The sequence below is a fragment of the Engraulis encrasicolus genome, chromosome 17 (genome assembly GCF_034702125.1).
Source record: "Engraulis encrasicolus isolate BLACKSEA-1 chromosome 17, IST_EnEncr_1.0, whole genome shotgun sequence".
Lineage (NCBI taxonomy): Eukaryota > Metazoa > Chordata > Actinopteri > Clupeiformes > Engraulidae > Engraulis > Engraulis encrasicolus.
The window spans coordinates 26,501,225-26,521,224 of record NC_085873.1 but is presented as its reverse complement, the minus strand read 5'-3'; the positions used below and the strand labels follow the sequence as shown (position 1 = coordinate 26,521,224).

The 20,000-nt window shown below is 46.3% G+C and overlaps 1 protein-coding gene and 1 long non-coding RNA gene across 2 annotated transcripts in view; one reads left to right on the top strand and one right to left on the bottom strand.

Annotated features, from left to right (window-relative positions):
• Positions 1-20,000, bottom strand: part of gabrz (gamma-aminobutyric acid type A receptor subunit zeta) — a gene marked incomplete at its 5' end in the record, with an annotated part of 48,490 nt that overhangs the window by 21,483 nt on the left and 7,007 nt on the right. Inside the window, 2 exons of the mRNA XM_063222105.1 lie at positions 2,880-2,962; positions 19,801-20,000. The exon at positions 19,801-20,000 is cut by the window's right edge and continues 18 nt beyond it. Coding sequence (XP_063078175.1) covers positions 2,880-2,962; positions 19,801-20,000 — 283 coding nt within the window. The remainder of the gene's footprint in view (positions 1-2,879; positions 2,963-19,800) is intronic.
• LOC134468041 (uncharacterized) lies at positions 7,639-9,392 on the top strand. Its single transcript, XR_010038683.1, has 3 exons — positions 7,639-8,575; positions 8,860-8,883; positions 9,372-9,392. It is a non-coding gene; the product is annotated as an uncharacterized LOC134468041 (long non-coding RNA).

Genomic DNA, 20,000 nt, shown 5'->3' with positions numbered 1-20,000 from the left:
AATACATACACATCATGAATCTTGTAAACATCCAAACGTGTAAACAAAGTCAACCAGGGAGGCATGTACTGTATTCTTTTGCAAGTAAAGTGAAATAATGATTTCGAGTTCCCTAAAACTTGTTTTGAATTTGCTGGGTTTGCGAACCAATGACGTTCCAGGTTCAACCAGTATTCTAAAGTTGCAATGCTTCATATTGTATGTTCATTGGAGAATGTACTGAAGAGTTAGAAACATACTGTACTTTAAACATTGTAAAAAAAATAGTTTTCAGAGCAAAAATGAGCACACACAACAAGATTGGGTCTGCGATATTTATGTTTCCATTCAACTTTTAAAACCTTGGTTTGGCCACTCATATAAGAACTCATCGGCACTTAACTGATACCAAAATATGTCCAGGAAATTTTGCATAGCCCCATCAGTGGGCCAGTCTGTATTGAAGTACAAAAAGCCCAACAGCATCGGCCCCTGAGGACTGTCAGCCCACCGGGAAATGCCCTGTATGCCAGATTACCACCCCAGGCCTATTTACACTAATACTATGTAAATATACGTAACAAAACAAATAGTTTAGCTTAGCCCCTAACTTAATGTTATTTATTTACTATATATGTCGAATGTAGAAGGTTACTATCTAACACTGTGTGGTCTGGTTCTCGATTATGATTGGCTGATAGCCGTTGTAAATCGGGCACAAACTCACACCATTCCAAATGAAGATTCTATGCGCGTCTCAATTAGAGTAAGTTGGTAATGAGAATATATTCCAGTTGGGGTGGGGGGTCCGCAAGAAGAGCACATCTTGTACCATCTGTGGTTGGGGTATCATTGTGATTGCAAAGACGTTTCATTCTTGCCCAGGGTAACCAACCACTTCCTCAACTTGTCAACTGAATGACGCGGGGGAAAATTAATTGTTATTACAGCGCTTTTAAATACATTTGGTCAGCGATTAATTGTAACAATGTTAGATAAGTAATACGCCACTTGAGGCCATGGGTTGTGCTCGATTTATAATGGCTAACTGGATCTTTACGGCACGACGTGAACCGTTGTGCCCCACTCCCCTTACCCGTTATAAATCGAGCACAACCCACGGCCTCTCGTGGCTTATTACTTAAATTACTATGTCAAAATGTTACTCTAGATTCTTTGGTCCAGGCACTCATGAGTTGATTTAAAAAGTTAAAAGAATCTTTCTTATGTTGTCGCCCAGTATATGTAAAATTACCAACACTTATCAGCCCTACAGTCTTCATTAGGGTGTGCAACAGAAACAAACAGTTATCTAATTCATTTTATGATTGCCCAGGTATACCATACTGTACCTCCCAGTTTCCTATCAGGTCTGAGCCTACAGTAGATTTTTTTTGGATAAAAAGTGAAACATTGTCAATCTCCAACGAAAAGTAAAATCGCCCAAAATGCAACTCCTTTGACTGCTGCCATGACCTGAATGAAAAGCTGGACAGACAGGCCTGACAGACATTTTGAAGCCGTCATTCTGTTTTCTCCTCCTCTGATAGTGAGCAGTTCAAATTGGGGGCGTCTGGAGACGGCAAAGAAGTAAGGCAGCACGACTTTTCAATTATTGCTCAACACAGTTGCAAAAGTAAGGTGCCCGACATGAACGAAACAGTTTAACGTAAAGACTGCAAAGTCTGCAAACTTACACTCACCGACTTTATTACGTAGACAGAGCGACAGAGAATCACTTCTGTGCAGCAAGAGCGATACGAGCGATTGAAGCGACTAGAGTATGTCTGTGAATAGCAGAACGCAAGCATTCCAACATTCCCATTGGCTGTGGTCACTGACCTCTATACAGTAATTGGCTGTGGCCGCTTGTTGCCGAACCGCGCCATAGCTCATTTGCATAATATTCCCAGGAGTTCAACTACAAACTGTCGCTCTCGTTGCGCGAATAGTCTGTAGTCGCTCAAATCATGTTTGTCACGTGACTCAATACAAAGTCAATTACTTCCGTTGCTCGCCTCGCTCATGTCGCGGCTGTTGTATTTGTGCGGTAACAGCCTGACGGCGCAGGCGAAGGGCTATTTGCCTCTACCATGTCCATTTTCAGCATGTACTGACCGCCAGAACTGTCAGCCCACCAGGAAAAAGCCTGATATGTGAGATGACCAGACCAGCCCTGCCCAGTAGGCTACAGTATGTCCTCTTGTGACATCAAAAACTCTTTTTGGAAACGTTGCCCAAACTTTCTTGCTATGCTAATATGCTTTTCCCCCCATTTCCCTCTGCTTCGAAATCCTTTTCAAAGATTTGTTTAAAAGTACCCAACAGGCATACTTCGGTAAGAAAATTGAATCTGTGTTGTTTACACACACCAGTTGTTTTAAGAGTTAAGAGTAAAAGTTTCAGGCCAGTGTAAATATGCATATTGGATTTGGGTCACTTTCAAAAGTAGATGTAAGTTGAACTAAAAACATTGGGTACTGATGAATCTGAAAGGGGAGTATGAAAACTATTTATATATAACTGCGACCTAAGGCTTTTAGTTTGGGTAGTAGGGTTGTGCAGTAACACGTTATTAAGGGGGAATATGTGAAATAGTAGATGTTTGTTTAAAAGCCTTTTTTAGGCCAGGGCCTATGAAATGTGTGTGTGTGTGTGTGTGTGTGTGTGTGTGTGTGTGTGTGTGTGTGTGTGTGTGCGTGTGTGTGTGTGTGTGTGTGTGTGTGTGTGTGTGTGTGTGTGTGTGTGTGTGTGTGTGTGTGTGTGTGTGAGTGAGTGAGTGAGTGAGTGAGTGAGTGAGTGAGTGAGTGAGTGAGTGAGTGAGTGTGTGTGTGTGTGTCTGTGTCTGTGTGTACTGTGTGTACTGTGTGTGTGTGCGTGCGTGTGTGCCAGTGACTCACAGCTCTCCAGCTGTAGGGTGCAGGTCTGCCTGTCCATGGGGTACTTAGTCAGGTCCATGTTGCAGGCCACTGTAGTGGTGATCCTAGAGAGAGAGAGAGAGAGAGAGAGAGAGAGAGTCAGAGAGAGAGAGAGAGGGAGGGGGAGAGAAACAGAAAAATCAAATAGAAGAATGACAAAAAGCGTGTTCAAGAGAGGAGGAGGAAGACAGGCTCAACACTCTTTGTCACAGTAGGTCACTTTCAAAGAAATCTACAACTCCATGTCATCACATCGTCAACCAGACATATTCTGTAAATCTCAAACATAGCCCTACCGCTTCATCACACGTTTAAGACATTTAAAACCATCCCCTTTGCAGTGGTATGACACAGACAGAAAGAAAGAGAGAGGAAGAAAGGAAGAGGGGTGGGGGCTCAGGGAACGTTTGAGGGAATGTGCCGGAGAGGTAGAGGAGATGAAGATGCCTTGAGAGATTTAACAAGAAGGACAGATTGAGTCATTGTACGTCGTGTAAAAACGGGGGGCATGATGTTTCTCTCCACAGTTCCGTCCCTGTCAGTAGTGCTTGTTCTACCACACGCCCGATCTCCAGCGTCAGGTGTCTAACCCGGCATATCTCTTTATGTCTGAAATTCCCACCTTGTCTGTCTCTCTTTCACACCTCTTTCACAACCCTCTGTTATCCTCTTCTTTTGCCCTGTCTTAAGGTCCACCTTCTTTCCCTTTGCCATCTTCTATTTGCCTTCTTTCCTTGTATTTTCCTCTTGAAGGTGCACTGTGTAATGTTTTTAGTTGTTTATTTCCAGAACTCCTGCTGCCCATTCACAAATGTTACCTTTTTCATGAATACTTACCACCACTATCACATTCTAAAGCATGAAAAGGGGGATCTTCTCCATTGTTTGCCATTTTGAATTTCCAGAAATAGACATTTTTAACTATTCTTCACTGCAAAACTTACTCTACTTTGGTCATACTAGTAAATAATAGTTAATTATTTAATGAAATGGGAGCTTGCGTAAATTCTACCAGGGAGACTCGAATTTCTCGGCTGTCAAACTTACTAGGCTAATCATCCAATCTCCCTTTTGACAGATCATACATGCGTCATCATTGCCCAGGATCGTCAACCAATCTCAACGCGAGATTGGGGATTTCCCCGTTACGCATCACTCATGCATCGTTCCCTCTCAGCCAATGGATCGCATTCACGTTTGTTTAAAAATCAGTCACTCATTCTGTTCTCTCCTTTCCAGTTAAGCCGACTTTGAAGTGGCTGTCCGGCGTTTTCGTTATCAAACATTCCGTTTATTTTCTACCTGGTTACTTGATAACTCCTCACCTTGCCGTTGCTGGGATGGGATTTTCAACCGCTCAAACGCGTGGCACGCAATCGGTGCTTTTTAATAGCCTAATAATTTTCTCGCAAGGCTTCAATCAATTTGTTTGGCACGCCGCTCCCTGATTTCCTGACGCTTGTGGATTTGCTTTTGAACTAGCCTGCCTGTGGATGGATTTCCCCGAACTGGTGTAATTCGTGAGTAACCTGGCGGCTTTCCCTTCACTTGTCCTGCGGACCCAGGGAACGTTTATCTCAGCGAATGACTATTTTTGCGGGGAAGTTGTTGTCCAGGCAAGTCGCCTCTTATGCCTCATACTCGGCTTGTTGCACTGTCTCGGATATCAGTCTCGTCTGCCGCTGGTTGACTGATGGCCTACGTTTCGTTTGCGGTCATTTGGGAGAATTCCATGAACTGGTTGGAGTGACTTTTGGAACATTTGCTGGGGAAGGGCGGAATCGAAGTAACTGGGCCCGCGGTGCTCTCTCGTTGCGCCTCGCGCACTTAGCCAGCTTATATGCTCAGCACATTTTTTTTTTCTTTTTTCGGAGGCGTTATGGGTACTGCGAGTCACAATTTACTTGGTCCTCGTCGGCCTCATCTGCTGCGGATGGACTGGTGATTCGCTTGCCAATATTATAGAGCATTTATGAACCGGCTGGTGTGGCTTTTTTGGAACGTTTGCTGGGGGTACAGATTTAAATGGGCTACTTATATATCGAAGCGCCTCGCCCGCATGCATAACCCGACATTACCTTCTGTGTTGTTTCGTGCTACTGCCTGTCACGACACCGGACGGAGGACATTGCAGAGCCATGCACTCGTTCTTAATTGTCCTGATTACAAACGTACTTCCTATGTTCCGGAGCGATGTTGCAAGGACCTCAGCCTACGGGCCGTAGCACCGCCTACAGTTTTTCATTCATGTGGATTCCGGTCGTGCGTTCATCAGTTTGCACCTGCCTATTTTCAATGTTCCGTTCAGTAGCCTATGCCCACAACACGAGCCTATTTTACGTTTTCGTTTGCATGGACTGGCCCATGTGGCGGTCTCGTTGACTTTTAAGAGTTATGACTTCGGTTCGTAGGCCTAGACTTCTGGATCGCACATTAAGCTTATGCGCGCGTGCCAATCATCACCTCATGTCATCGCACTGCCTGCAGTTTGTATTGATAAGTGTACCTTGCTTCCTCACTCCCGCTTCAAGTCATTCAGGGCTGGATTAAGTTAAAGGGACGCTGTGTGAGATTTTTAGTTGGTTATTTCCAGAATTCATGCTGCCAATTCACTAATTACCTTTTTTATGAATACTTACCCCCACCATCAAATTCTAAATATTCCTTATGACTGAAAAAAAATGCACTTTTTTTTACATGTAAGGGGGGATCTTCTCCATGGTCCACCATTTTTGAATTTACCAAATAGCAATTTTTTAGCTCCAAAAAAAAATGACTTTACTTGGACCATACTAGAAAATATTGTTTATTACATGGTAAATGTTCATGTAAAGACCAAACTTGGCAATAGGCAGCTCAGTTTCAACGAGCAGCATAGTTGCAGTTCTTTTTTTGACCATTTCCTGCACAGTGTACCTTTAAAGATCACGCGGGGCTTTCGGCCTGCGCCCGGTCGCCGAGCATCGAGGGATATTGTAGCCGGTCGCAATGCCTTGTCTATTTCGAGTTATTCTGATCACAATGGGCTACATATACACCGTCCAAATTTAAGTAAATAAATGAGTGATATCCGTGGGAAGTACATCGATGATGACCGTTAATAATCATACTTAAATTATACATGAAACTCTGCCCATGGAGTCCTGTCAGGGTTCTGATCACACCCCATTGGTAGCCATCTATGGGCTAACCGTCTCACTCTGTACACCACTCGTGCCCTAGGCTTCATTGGAATCGTCAGGGCGCTCGGACTGATGTGTCGTATTGCGTTCGTTTTCTCATATCTGGTGATGGTGGTCTCTGCTGCTTTCCCGTACACTTTCACATACACGTGCGCCTGCCGCTCCACGTAGGGCATACGCTACGTCATGCACTGGGCATCGGCCCCAACATCGGACTGGGCATCGGCCCCAACGTCGGACTGGGCATTGGCCCCGACGTCGGACTGGGCATTGGCCCCGACGTCGGACTGGGCTCTGGCCCCGACGTCGGACTGGGCTCTGGCCCCGACGATGGACTGGGCTCTGGCCCCGACGACGGACTGGGCTCTGGACCCGGCGACGGACTGGGTATTGGCCCCGACGACGGACTGGGCATCGGCCCCGACATTGGATTGGGCATCGGCCCCAACGTCATCCTGGGCCTGCGACTCTACATCATCCTGGGCCGGCGACTCTACATCATCCTGGGCCGGCGACTCTACATCATCCTGGGCCGGCGACTCTACATCATCCTGGGCCGGCGACTCTACATCATCCTGGGCTGGCGACTCAACATTATCCTGGGCCGGCGACTCTACATCATCCTGGGCCGGCGACTCTACATCACCCTGGGCCGGCGACTCAACATCACCCTGGGCCGGCGACTCAACATCACCCTGGGCCGGCGCCTCAGGGCTCGTGCATCAATGGCACACCTCAGCATTGCCCTGGGTTGTCGCACCTCAACACCACGGCTCAACACCACGGCTCAACATCACAACTCGGCATCACAATGGGCCATCGCCTCAGCATCGCACTGGGTTGTCGCCCCAACTTTAACGCTAGTCACCTGGTTGTATCGGTATCCTCATCCATCCTGCATGACAAACTTATCGCAGCTACCCACTGGTAGCGAGTAGGAGTTTATGTCTATTTTGATATGCCGTTTTTGTTCTGGTGCCGTTATTCAGTGATGTTTCAGCTTTCTGCTCTGTCCCTCTCAGGTCTCGATAACCGGCTCTCCAACTCTCCTCTGTCGTAAGCTCGCACTTTCTGCATTCTCCTGACTAAGGTGCCCCCCTTTTTTATTGCTAGTCTAATCATGCAGTTACCGCAAGTTGTCTCTCTCAACCAACCAGGGCATCCGCCCCACTGCCTGTGTCAATGCCTGCTTTGCACAAGCATTCACCGCGCCACACCGCGTAGGTGTTCATCATAATTGACATGGGGTTATTATTTTCTTGGTCGAGATGTTTTCTTGGTGTTTTATTCATTGTTTGTTTCAGCTACAAGCTCTGCTATCTCCCTCTCTTAGGTCGTGATTACCAGTTGTCTGCCGATTCTCCTCTGTTTTAACCTGACCTTCCTGCTTATCCTGGCCGAGGTGCTTGTCTTTTAATGTTAGCTACTCATGCTTTGTCTCAAGCTGTCTCTCTCATCACTCTGGGCAGACGCCCGCATAGTGCGGGCTTTCAAGGCAATGGGCTGCTGGTTGTCCGACGCATGTGCGTGTTGCATTCGGCATTCCTCGCTTTGTCATCTTGCTCAGTGTGCTGTTTCTGTTCTGTTAACTCTGTTTCCTTCTTCTCATTCCTCGCCCAAGAGGTATACAGCACGCTCGTTCAGAATCGGCGTGGCCACCACGGCCACTAAGCGGGGTCTGTCCCCTACTGCGATCAAGGCGCTGGGCCGTTGGTCGTCTGGCGCATGCGCTTCCTGCATTTGACTCACTCCTCATCACGTCATTGAAGCATGCTATATCTGGTCTGTAACTTTATGTTTTCTATTCTCATTTCTGGTGACGGTGGTATTTTGCTGCGTCGGCGGCATTCACTCTATCTCTTGGGGGGCTATCGCTCCGGTCACCCGGTCATGTCTGTATTCTATCCTTCTCTCATCTATCAGATTGATTTTATAGTGGTCCGTAAGCCTGTTATCTCCATATTTTGTAACATCGAACCAGCCTGGCTAGTTGCCGTAGTTGTTTATCCGTGATGTCAACTATCATACCATATTACATTATATTATAGCCTACGTTCATTCATTCATCCATTCATTCATTTACTCATTCATCACCATGTTCTACTCTCTCCCTTAGGTCACGATTCCGGCTCCCTACCTACTGTCATAATCTAAGTTTTCAGCGCTCTCCTGACCAAGGTGCATCTATCAATCAAATCATAACGCTCTACTGCCTCTCTGCTCTCAGAGCATCTGCGCCATCGCCCGTTAACATAGCATCATCATCATCATCATCATCATCATCACAGGGCTCCAGCCTCTGCCGGGCCGCCGCCCATAGCTTAAGCCTCCACTTTCTCCTGACCAAGGTCACGGTTCTGGCTCTCCACCTACTCCCGTCACAATCTAAGTTCACAGCGCTCTCCTGCCCAAGGTGCATCTCTCAAGCATAACCTACCGCCGTGCTGTCTCTCTGCTCTCAGCGCATCCGCGCCGTGTCTTCTTGCATAGCCAAAGGTACCGACATTATCATCATCACCATCATCATCACAGGCTTCATGCCTCGGCTAGACTGCCGCCCATAGCTTAAGCCTTAGAACATCCCTATCATTTATAATCTCATTTAATCTATCATCATTCGTCTTCCAACCTATCACCTATCACCCATCATCATTGTCATCATTGTCATCATTGTCATCATTGTCATCATTATCATCATCATCATCATCATCATCATCACCTATCGTCCTTCATCTTCCGTCTATCAATCAATCATCTAACTAACTTCTCATGTCTTTCAGATGGTGTCTCCTTGTAAGCTGTAGGTGAGTTCACTTCTAATCTCTATTTTTGGGGCAGGCTACGCCCGCCTCCATCTCCGCTGGAGGATATGCCGTCCTACCCTGGAGTTCAACGCGAAGACGGGAACCTTCGCCAAACAGATTTATGCATTTTATATCAAGTGTAAATTGTTCGCCAAACGGATTCATGCATTTTGTATCATGTCTATTGTTCAATAAATGTTAATAACGTTCATTTGCCTCTCGAGTCTTCATGGTAGAAATGGGAGCTTGCGTAAATTCTACCAGGGAGACTCGAATTTCTCGGCTGTCAAACTTACTAGGCTAATCATCCAATCTCCCTTTTGACAGATCATACATGCGTCATCATTGCCCAGGATCGTCAACCAATCTCAACGCGAGATTGGGGATTTCCCCGTTACGCATCACTCATGCATCGTTCCCTCTCAGCCAATGGATCGCATTCACGTTTGTTTAAAAATCAGTCACTCATTCTGTTCTCTCCTTTCCAGTTAAGCCGACTTTGAAGCCACCACCACCCCTCCGTCCACCGTCACCAGTGGTTTCCGTCTGTTAGGGGGCAGGCTACGCCCGCCTCCATCTCCGCTGGAGGATATGCCGTCCTACCCCGGAGTTCAACGCGAAGACGGGAACCTTCGCCAAACAGATTTATGCATTTTATATCAAGTGTAAATTGTTCGCCAAACGGATTCATGCATTTTGTATCATGTCTATTGTTCAATAAATGTTAATAACGTTCATTTGCCTCTCGAGTCTTCATGGTAGAATATTCACTAAAAGGGCAAATGTGGCTGTAGACAGCATTAGCAGCACTAGTTGCAATACGTATTCTGGCACACATCCTACACAGTGCACCTTTAAGCCTCACCACATCTACATTTATGCCTTCTTTCCCGTCACCTTCTTCTTCTCCTCACCTTCTCTAGTCCCACCTTCCCATATTCTATCTATCCCACCTAGGGCCACCTCTTACATCAGTCTCTGGAGCAGCCGAAAGAAGCAGCCAGTGGATCTGTATGTACGTAGAGGAAAGATCCTTGCTCGGCTCAAAGAACTGCAGGCTCAAAGAACAGAAAGAACAGGTCTCCACTAATCCCCACTCACCCCCTCTCCCACCCAGGAGGAGAAAGAGCAAAGTATGAGGTCAGATCCAAACCTCATTATAGAGTAGTGTTTCTCAATGGGGTGGTACAGTTGGGGAGCTCTCGGGGGGCGTTGAGAAGGATACAGTTGAGAGGGGGAAGAGCTTAGTCGACATTGTGGGTATTAGTCCTTTTAAAAAATGCAATAGTAAGGGGGGAGTTGGCAGGCTTATGATGAGATCAAGGGGACGTTGAGAGGCTTAGGATGAGGTCCAGGGGGCGTTTGTTCAAAAAAGTTGAGAGCCATTGTTATAGAGGAATGGGCATGGGGCACAATCAGGCTTGATCACCCTGTAGCTGGCCACCTTTCATGAGGGTGTTGTTGAAAGGTCCAAACAACCTCTGAGTCAAAGGAACACTACTGATGATGAGTCCTAAAATGTACAAATATACAACCCCAATGCCACTTTCAACATCAAGGCAACTCATGTGACTTAACATCTAAAGGCATAATGGACAGTGATTGAAGGAGAGAATTGTGCACATCCCAGGAAAAGGTGCAGGACGAAGTCCAACTGTAGTTTTCAAAGTGAGAGGTCCACACACTTCAAATCCTAGAGAATCAGATGAAGATTGTTGAAGTTGAAACGTAATCCAGCCATGAAATTATAGAAGACAAAAAGGATTTTAATTGTGCAGACTTCTCACTTTGAAAAAAACAATGGACAGTGATAACATCTGGTCCTGTGTTGAATGAATCTCTTTCACATCCTTCTCTCACTCCATTTACCTTTGTCTTTTTTCCTGTTCTTGTTCCTCTGGCCTACCTTAAAGGTGCACTATGTAATATTTTCAGTATTTTATTTCCAGAATTCATGCTGCCCATTCACGAATGTTACATATTTCACTAATATTTAACAAAGATAAGTAAATAAAGAAGCACTCTTCAGATTTCTTTTTTCTTTTTTAATCGCCTCACATCACAAACGTTTCGGGCTTACACCCGAATTTCACACTGTAGAAGGGTGTTAGCCTGAAACGTCTGTGATGTGAGACGATCTACCGTTCTCCTAGACCTGTCTCTCACTCTATCTTCCTTTTCTGTCCCGTTTTCCCACCTCTTAGCGCCCTTCGTAACTCCCTTCCTTCCTTTTGTCTTCTTATTGTTCCTTTTTTCTTCTTTTTTACTCTTAAAGCTAACCTTCTCCACCTCTCTTCCACGCCCCCCTTTTCTCCCTTCGCCATATTGTATTCATGGATTCTTGACAACTCGTATTAACGAGTCTCGGAAACTCGAGTATAACAATCTTCAACGAATTTTCCAGTGGAAAATACCACTTGGGTGGCGTTCATGTGTGTTTCCCATGTTGGCGTTTGGTATTTATCATAATTCCGAGACTTCATGAATGCAAAATTATTCACTTGGGGCTTTTTTTTTCATCTTAAGGCCCACATTGTCTAGTGCACCTCTCTTTCACACTCTTTTCTCTCCCTCCCTCTGTCTTTTTTTGTTTGTTTAATTTTTTAAAATACATATATTTTCAGCAGCTTCCATGCCCTTACTCGATAGGACAATCCGAGGTGGTGACAGCGCCACAGCGCCCCCCCCTCTGTCTTTTTTTATTCTTCACTGTGCAGAACGTGTTCACCTCTCGGTGACTCGCCACATGACTGTCCGCTCTCAGTGTTGCCAGATGTGTCTGATCGAATCCCGCCCAAAATGTTCTGAAAAACCGCCAAAATGCGCTAAATTACGCCCATTTTCAACAAATTGCATTGATTTCTATGGCCACAAAACTGCAGAAAAAAAACCCCACCAAATGGCCAATTTTTCCCGTTTTTACCCGCAGACGGCCATCCCAAGTAGCCCAATTGGGCGGGTAACCACCCAATCTGGCAACACTGTCCGCTCTACACATCTCTTCAGCAGACTCTTCTCTCTTCTCACCTTATATAAATCACTTCTATTCTGAGAAGACATTTACACATATAAGGATATTTTTAAATGTGAAGACTTTTCTTGTCCTTTTGCATACAGAATAAACACATGTGGATAAAAAATGGAAAAAAAAATGCCATTGTGACAGGTGCGTCCCATCTCTCTTGCTTGCCAGATTTTTCATCATTTTGCTCACTTTAATGCCTCTGTCATTCTCTTATCATCTTAACATAATTTTTTGCTTTCTCTGTTCTCTCCTCTCTCCTTGGCTGTCTCTTCACCTCTCTCTCTCTCTCTCTCTCTCTCGCAAATCTGATTTCGCTGATATTCTCAACCTTATGTTACGCCTCATTTTCTCAGTTTCTGTCTCCAATTTGCTCTCTCTCTCTCTCTCTCTCTCTCTCTCTCTCTCTCTCCTTTGTCCCTCACTCCCTACTCTACAAGTCTCCACATCACTAATTTATCCTTCCTCTCGCCTTTCTCCGTTCATTCTGCTGTGTTCTGTTCCACTGCTGTGTTCCCAGGACTTCGCTATTCCTCGCTATTCCCTCTTTCCCCTGCCACTCCTCTCCGTATGTCCTTCCCTTTTATTACTTTCTACTCCCCCTTTCTTTACCCTCATGTGTTCATCTTTTTTGCTTTCATCTCTCTCTCTCCCTCTCTCTCTCTCTCTCTCTCTCTCTCTCTCTCTCTCTCTCTCTCTCTCTCTCTCTCCTGTCCTCTAAATCTCTTTCTACTTTCACTTTCTTTCCTCCATTCTATTCTCTGCCTCTGTTCCCAAGACTTCAATATTCCTGGTTATTCCCTCTCTCCCCTGCCACTCCCCGCTCCATATGTCCTTCCCTGTCGCACGTGCTGTGCCGCGCCGCACCTTTCACTATTCATCAAAAGCTACTCTACCATGACGGACTGACAGCTTCGTGTCTCTCCTCAAGGACGACACAACCTTTGTTTCGTCTGTAAAACAAAACAGTGTTTTCCTTCCTTTATTTTATATTCTTCCCTACATCTGTCTATTGAACCTCACATGGTTGCACAAGGCCTTGATGACTGTATATATTCAAGGAAGCCAGCAGCCTGGGACAAACGGGCCAGTTGCCCCAGGTCCAGGGAGAGAGGGGGCCCCGGGGCAACTGACCCGTCTCCTCATTACATTGTACAGTGTTGGGTGTGGGGCCCTTTCAGATGACATTCTCCTGGGCCTGGCATAAGCTGTCAGTGGCCCTAACCTGTCCCAGGGCATCAGGAAAGCAAAAAAGGAATACTCAGACAAAATAACAACACACTTCAAAGACAGCAGAGATGCACAGAGCCTGTGGCAGGGCATACAGGCCATCACGGACTATAAGCCTGCACCACGAAGCTGTGACAACAACACCTCTCTGCTAAACGATCTGAATAGTTTCTTTGCCCGCTTTGAAGCACAAAATGACACTCACCCACAGAAAACTCCCCCTCCCCCCCATGATCAACCCCTTTACCTGTCCTCTGCCAGTGTTAAGAGGACACTGGCCACCATCAACCCACGCAAAGCAGCTGGCCCAGACAACATACCAGGCCGAGTGTTGAAGGATTGTGCAGAAGAGCTGAAGGATGTCTTCACAGACATCTCTCTGGAGCAAGCAGTCATCCCATCACTTTTCAAAGCTGCTACCATCATACCTGTGCCGAAGAAATCATCACCATCATGCTTCAATGACTACCGTCCTGTAGCATATCATGAAGTGCTTCGAACGGCTAGTCCTGTCACACATCAAAGCCACCCTACCCCCCACCCTAGACCCCTACCAGTTCGCATACCGAGCCAAGCGATCCACGGAGGATGCAATTTGCTCTGCCCTCCATCCAGCCCCCACCCACTTGGACAATAAAGACTCATATGTGAGAATGCTGTTCGTTGACTTCAGTTCAGCATTCAATACCATAATACCACAACAACTCATCAGAAAACTGGACAAACTAGGTTTCAGCACCTCCCTCTGCAACTGGCTGCTGGACTTCTGATGCAAAAGACCACAAGCAGTACGGGTAGGGAACAACACCTCGAGCACCCTGACCCCTGAGCACGGGGGCTCCGCAAGGCCTGTGTTCTCAGCCCCCTGCTGTTCACGGCTGCTGACACACGACTGCACAACGACCCACAGCACTAACCATCTAGTGAAGCTTGCGGATGATACAACACTGGTGGGCCTCATCACCAAGGGCGATGAGACTCACTACAGAGAAGAAGTAGACCTGCTGGCCAGATGGTGCAAAGACAACAACCTCCTGCTGAATGTCAACAAGACCAAGGAGATTGTTGTCAACTTCCAAAGGGTCCAAAAACAACTGCCACCACTGACCATCGACGGCGATGCTGTGAAGAGAGTGAGCAGCACCAAGTTCCTTGGAGTGCACATCAGCGACGACCTCTCTTGGACCACCAACACTACATCACTGGCGAAGAAGGCCCATCAGCCTCTCTACTTCCTGCGCAAACTAAAGAAAGTGCTACACCCTCCATCATGACAACATTCTACAGAGGAACCATAGAGAGCGTCGTGTCCAACAGCATCACAGTGTGGGGAGGAAGCTGCACGGAGAAAAACAGGAAGACACTCCAGCGTGTTGTGAACACAGCGAAGAAGATCATTGGAGTACCACTCCCCTCCCTGCAGGACATTTACACCACACGCCTCAACCGGAAAGCACTGATGATCATCAAAGACACAAGCCACCCTGCACACAAACTGTTCAGCCTCCTGCCCTCTGGAAAGAGGTACAGGCGCCTCCGTTCCCGTACCACCCGGCTGGCGAGCAGCACAATGCACCAAGCGATCAAGATGCTGAACACTCAACCCACTCTCCCTCCACTGTCAGCCTCTAGCCTCTAGCCAGCAAGGCCACTGACAACCCCCCCCCCACACTGTCAGCCTCTAGCCAGCAAGGCCACTGACAACCCCCCCTCCCATCCCCACACCACATATCTTGCGACTGAACATTCCACCTGCACTACTATACTTGTGACTGAACTTTCAACCTGCACTAACAAAAAACATGCACACACACACACACACACACACACACACACACACACACACACACACCACACACACACACACACACACACACACACCACACACACCACACACACACACACACACACACACACAAGCACACTGCACTTTCTGCACTAAACCCAACATACACACACTGACACACACACACACACACACACACACAGACACACGAACACACACACAAGACGCACACCGCACCTTCTACCTGCACTAAACACATACACACACACACAACACAACACACACACACACAACACACACACACACACACACACACACACACACACACACACACTGCTGCTGGTGTACTTGACAGACCTTTTTATATTTATTTTCTTCAAAATGCTACTATTACCATGTCAGAACGCTATAAAGGACTTTTTTTAGGAAAAGCAAAAAAACACAACAAATACCTCTTAATGTATGTCCTCTACAAGTCTTCTGTTGTCCAGTCTTGCACTTTAAATGTCTGTATGAGCACTGTCTATGTCCATACTGTCTTAAGTCCATGTATAAGTACTGTCTATGTCTATACTGTCTATGTCCTTACCTTAATTAGTCTATGTCTGTATGGGAAAGCAAGAAATGTAATTTCAAATTCTTTGTATGACCAGTGCATGTAAAGAAATTGACAATAAAAAAAACCTACTTGACTACGTATATTAATGCTACTGTGCTATGATGTTAAGGGATCTTAGGAGGACTCACGGAGCCGTTGTTTTGTGCATTTTAGAGGCCGTTTGGACATCCCTTTTGCCCGAAGAAGAAGACCCATGTACGGCGTATTGAAACATTGCGGCAGCACCATTAAATAGATTACACACACAGAATAATAGATTCGGCAGTGTGGAGGCATTTAATTACTTTGCTAGTGTTATCTGGCCCTTTTGCCCTGCTCCACACACCAGGGGGGATATGCAGAGCCGCTAACAGCACCGACCGGGCCTGGACAAAATTGTCTGCAAGGGCCCTACTCAGTTTCAATGCGTACAATGTAATGTGATGTGGACCACATTCTTGGGCCCGGGTTTCTACCTGGGCCCAGAACAACTGACCAGATTGTCCTCCTCTGTTGGTGGGCCTGGAGACGTGCACGCTAGTACTAACTCTAGCTCTACTACACACAGTTTCATTGCTTCCCTCTCAAGTGCTGCTTGGCTCCATAGGAATCCCCTGAAGTCAAGGAGTAGCTTCAACTCAGGGAAGCCGACAGGGGGGACAAAGGGGTCACTTGTCCCAGGCCCCAGATAGAGGGATGGGGGGGGGGTGGGGGGCAGAATTGGATCCTCATTACATTGTATTGGATTTGGGTCCCTTTCAGATATCTTTGTCCCCGGCCCAGCCAAAGCTGTCAGCGGCCCTGGATTCAACACAGGAGTTTCATTTATTGCAAGACTAGCAATTAATGTGTCGAGTTTGGATTCCGGTGGTGTTTGCGGCTGGTGTTTTTCTTTTCCCTGCTGTGACTGCGCCTCAGAATATAATAGATTCAGGAGTGTGCGGGCATTGCATTCCTTGTGAAGTGTTATTCGTTTCCTTTTGCCCAGATCCTCTCCATTGAGGACAGGGGTGTTGAAATAGGCGTGGGGGGGTTGCGGGGAGGGGGTGACGGTGTCCGTGGGACCCACATACATTAGCCCATTTTAGCCTGATGACTCGTGTATGCTGTTTAACCTTTGATGCCTGGAGACACACGCTGCATTCAGGCTCTTGAGATTTTCGCTTTTTTAATACAAATGTGGGTATGTTACAGCCGAATTACCACATTCTAATGCAAGATGAGGGTCTTGGGGTTTAAATGGTTATTTGATGCTTTTATGTGCATCAGAGGCTAAAGATATTTAGGTTTTTATAGGCTGAGAGCAACTTTCCCAACAAGGGCTTAAGGGTGATTTATGCTCCGAAACCAGCTTCACTGCGTCGTGATGCAGTCAGCCACGAAGTTACTTTTCCCCCCTCCGCAGTGACTGGGTGTGCTCCCCTGAAATTGTGACTGCCCGCAGTTAAGCGATGCAGTTACAGAAGCAGAAGCCGCTGTGATTGGTCCTCTCGACCAGCCTGCTCTGTCCTCGAGAACAAGCTACTTCCTTGTTCTAACCTTCGTCAGGCTACGGACTGTGAGCTCTTCATTAAATAAGTTGCCCCTGCTTTTGTCGTTTCATTTATTTACACGAACCAAAGACAACACGTGCGCTTGCAAGTTACGACGCTGAAGTTATATTTGGACAGCTGAACAGTGCTTCTGAGGAAACATTCCGCTTCGTGCGACCTATCCTCGACAAATGAGCCACCTCTTTGTTCCAAACTACCGCGGTGGCTGCCAGTGCAATCAAAAATGCATGTGACATAAAGATTTTATCTTTCATTTTCATTGTCGTCGAGTCTGTGTAGCTACAAAACAACAGACGCGTCTAATTTACTCTTTGTATTGAAGGCAGTTTGAACAATCATCTCGCTGTCCCTACCATTGTGACGGAAACGGATAGCGCAGACCTGGAATGGAGCTAAAAATCAAAACTAACTGCGTTGACAAACTGCGTTGAGGCTCTAAAGAGAGCATTACCCGCCCTTTAGGCATTCAGCAGGCGTTTTTTGCAGGTGCTTCAGGCATCAATGGTTTAAGGGAAAAGTGCACTACTGTATTTTGAACATTGAGCCCATTTTCTGAGTTGTCTGCAATGCTTTAGAGTCCCCCCTTACCTCATCCCCTCAGCGGTATTCAATTTTTGTGGCAAAACATGGTTTCTGTCGTATTTTATGTTTTATGTTTATGCATTTGGTAAAAAAAAATAAACAAATCTTTCATTCACAAAATGGAAAATAAAAAAATGACAAAAGCCGAATTTCACCTTCAAACTTGTTAGGGTATGCCAGTGAACACCCCTAACGACTCAGTAAGATGCGTACATTTGACGACAAATGTTTAGGGTGGTTTTTGCCCATATGACCATTATAAAGCCAATTGAGACAAAATCCATATTAACCAAATAATGGAGACAGCTGTTTTTTTAATTAAAAAAAAACGTTAAGGGGTGCACTAAAACATTGCAGACAACTCAGAAAAGGGGCATTATGTTCAAAATAGTGCACTTGTCCTTTAATGTCATATAAAACTGGTTGTACGTAGGGCCCAGAATTTGGTGCTAGGCCCCTGAGTAGGGATGTGCGCAACACAGTTGCACTGTTTTCCTCTTAAGTGCTGCTTGGTGCCAGAAGGTTCCCCTAAAGTCCAGGGGTAGTTTCAACACAGGAGTTTCATTAATTGCATGATAAGCAACTAAATGTGTTGACGCCGTTTGGATTCTGGTGTTGTTGTTTTTTTTGTTGCGGGTGGTGTTTTTATTTTCTCTGCTGTGGCTACGCTTCAGAAACTCGCTGAGGACTGTGTTTACATCTCTTTTTATCCCTTTTAGCTCCCACCCCTCTCATCTCGTCTCATCTCTCGCACCCCCAAGTGTCCTTTCCCGCAACATCTGTGGTGAAACAGTCCATTCAGCAAGTGTGGGGGAGTCTGGTGTGCTTTCTTCTCTCCACACGTTGAGAAAAGCCCAATTCTCCGAATGCATCTCAAGCAGGATTATTCCAGTACTCTCCTGAGGCTTGCCTTTGAGGAGTTCAGATGCAAATCCCAACAAGTCCACTTTAAGAAAAAGTGCAATATTAAATTGTTTGAATAATAATGTTGGGGTTCTCTTTTTCAAACGGTGAATAAGATAAACAAATGAATCCAACCAAAACAATCCAATTAAAGCCGGACTTCAAGCTATAGTGTAATTAGCGAACAAAACAAACAAAACAATAAAACACAACTGACCCACCATTTTTGCAAGTGGCATTCTATTAATTCAGGCTCATTGTAGCTTGAAGCAGCCTGACCTGGGTACATAATATTGTTCAACTTATTCTTTTCTTTGTGGCCAACATACAGTATGCATGTGTATATATACAGTAAGGATTCCATACAGTATGTATGTGTGCTGTATATGGATGTCATATACAGTCCATCTATTGACAATGTGGGAATACTACTGTGCACCTTAATTTCCTTCGAGAGAAATAAAGTGCCTCAAATCTACTCTTCTGCTCTACAGATGTACAAGCATGTACATGTCGTGCAGCATGTATGTGCATGGGGCTATCCCAAGGCTAACTCTCTAGCCATTATGCCCCAACTGTCCCCATCATACTGGATGTCTAGAATTGATGATGTGAATGCTTCTTGGCACCTTATCACTCCTTTGGGAGGAGAGTACTGTCTTTGCTCTATTGTGCTACTCTACTGATGGTATGGGCAGGTATAGCAGGCTTGCTGACAGGGGGAGACAAAAAGGTCAGTTATCCCGGGCCCAGGAAGAGAGAGGGCCCAGAATTGGTACCCATTACACTATGTGAATTGAGAGGGGGGCCCTTTCAGATGATGTTTTCCTCAGACCCGGGCAAAGCTGTCAGGTGTCCACAGTGTATAGGGATGAATACTGCACCCAGGTGGGTGTATGAAAGGAGGATGATGGATGATGTCATTCTTACACAGACAGATATAGGCACAGACACGCACACACGCACGCGCGCGCGCTCACCTGCACGCGCGCGCGCACACACACACACACACACACACACACACACACACACACACACACACACACACACACACACACACACACACACACACACACACACACACACACACACACACACACACACACACACATATATATGCCCCACACACTCTCTCTCTCTTTCCCTTTCCCTCTCTTTCTCTCCCTCTCTATCATTCTGTTTTTCTCTCACACACACACACACACTCACTCACTTACACCCACACACGCACGCGCACACGTACCTCAGGGCGTAGAGAACGGTTCCGTTGGGGAAGATGCGTATGAGCCGGTTCTCCACGGTGATGTCGTGCAGGAAGGACTTCTTGGAGTCCACGATGAAGGTGTCGGGCACCCACAGGAGCTCCACCAGCCGGCCGTCCAGACTCAGGCTCTTGTTGCCCTGGAAGACCAGGCGCTCGTCCGTCCAGCGCTGACGGAGGAA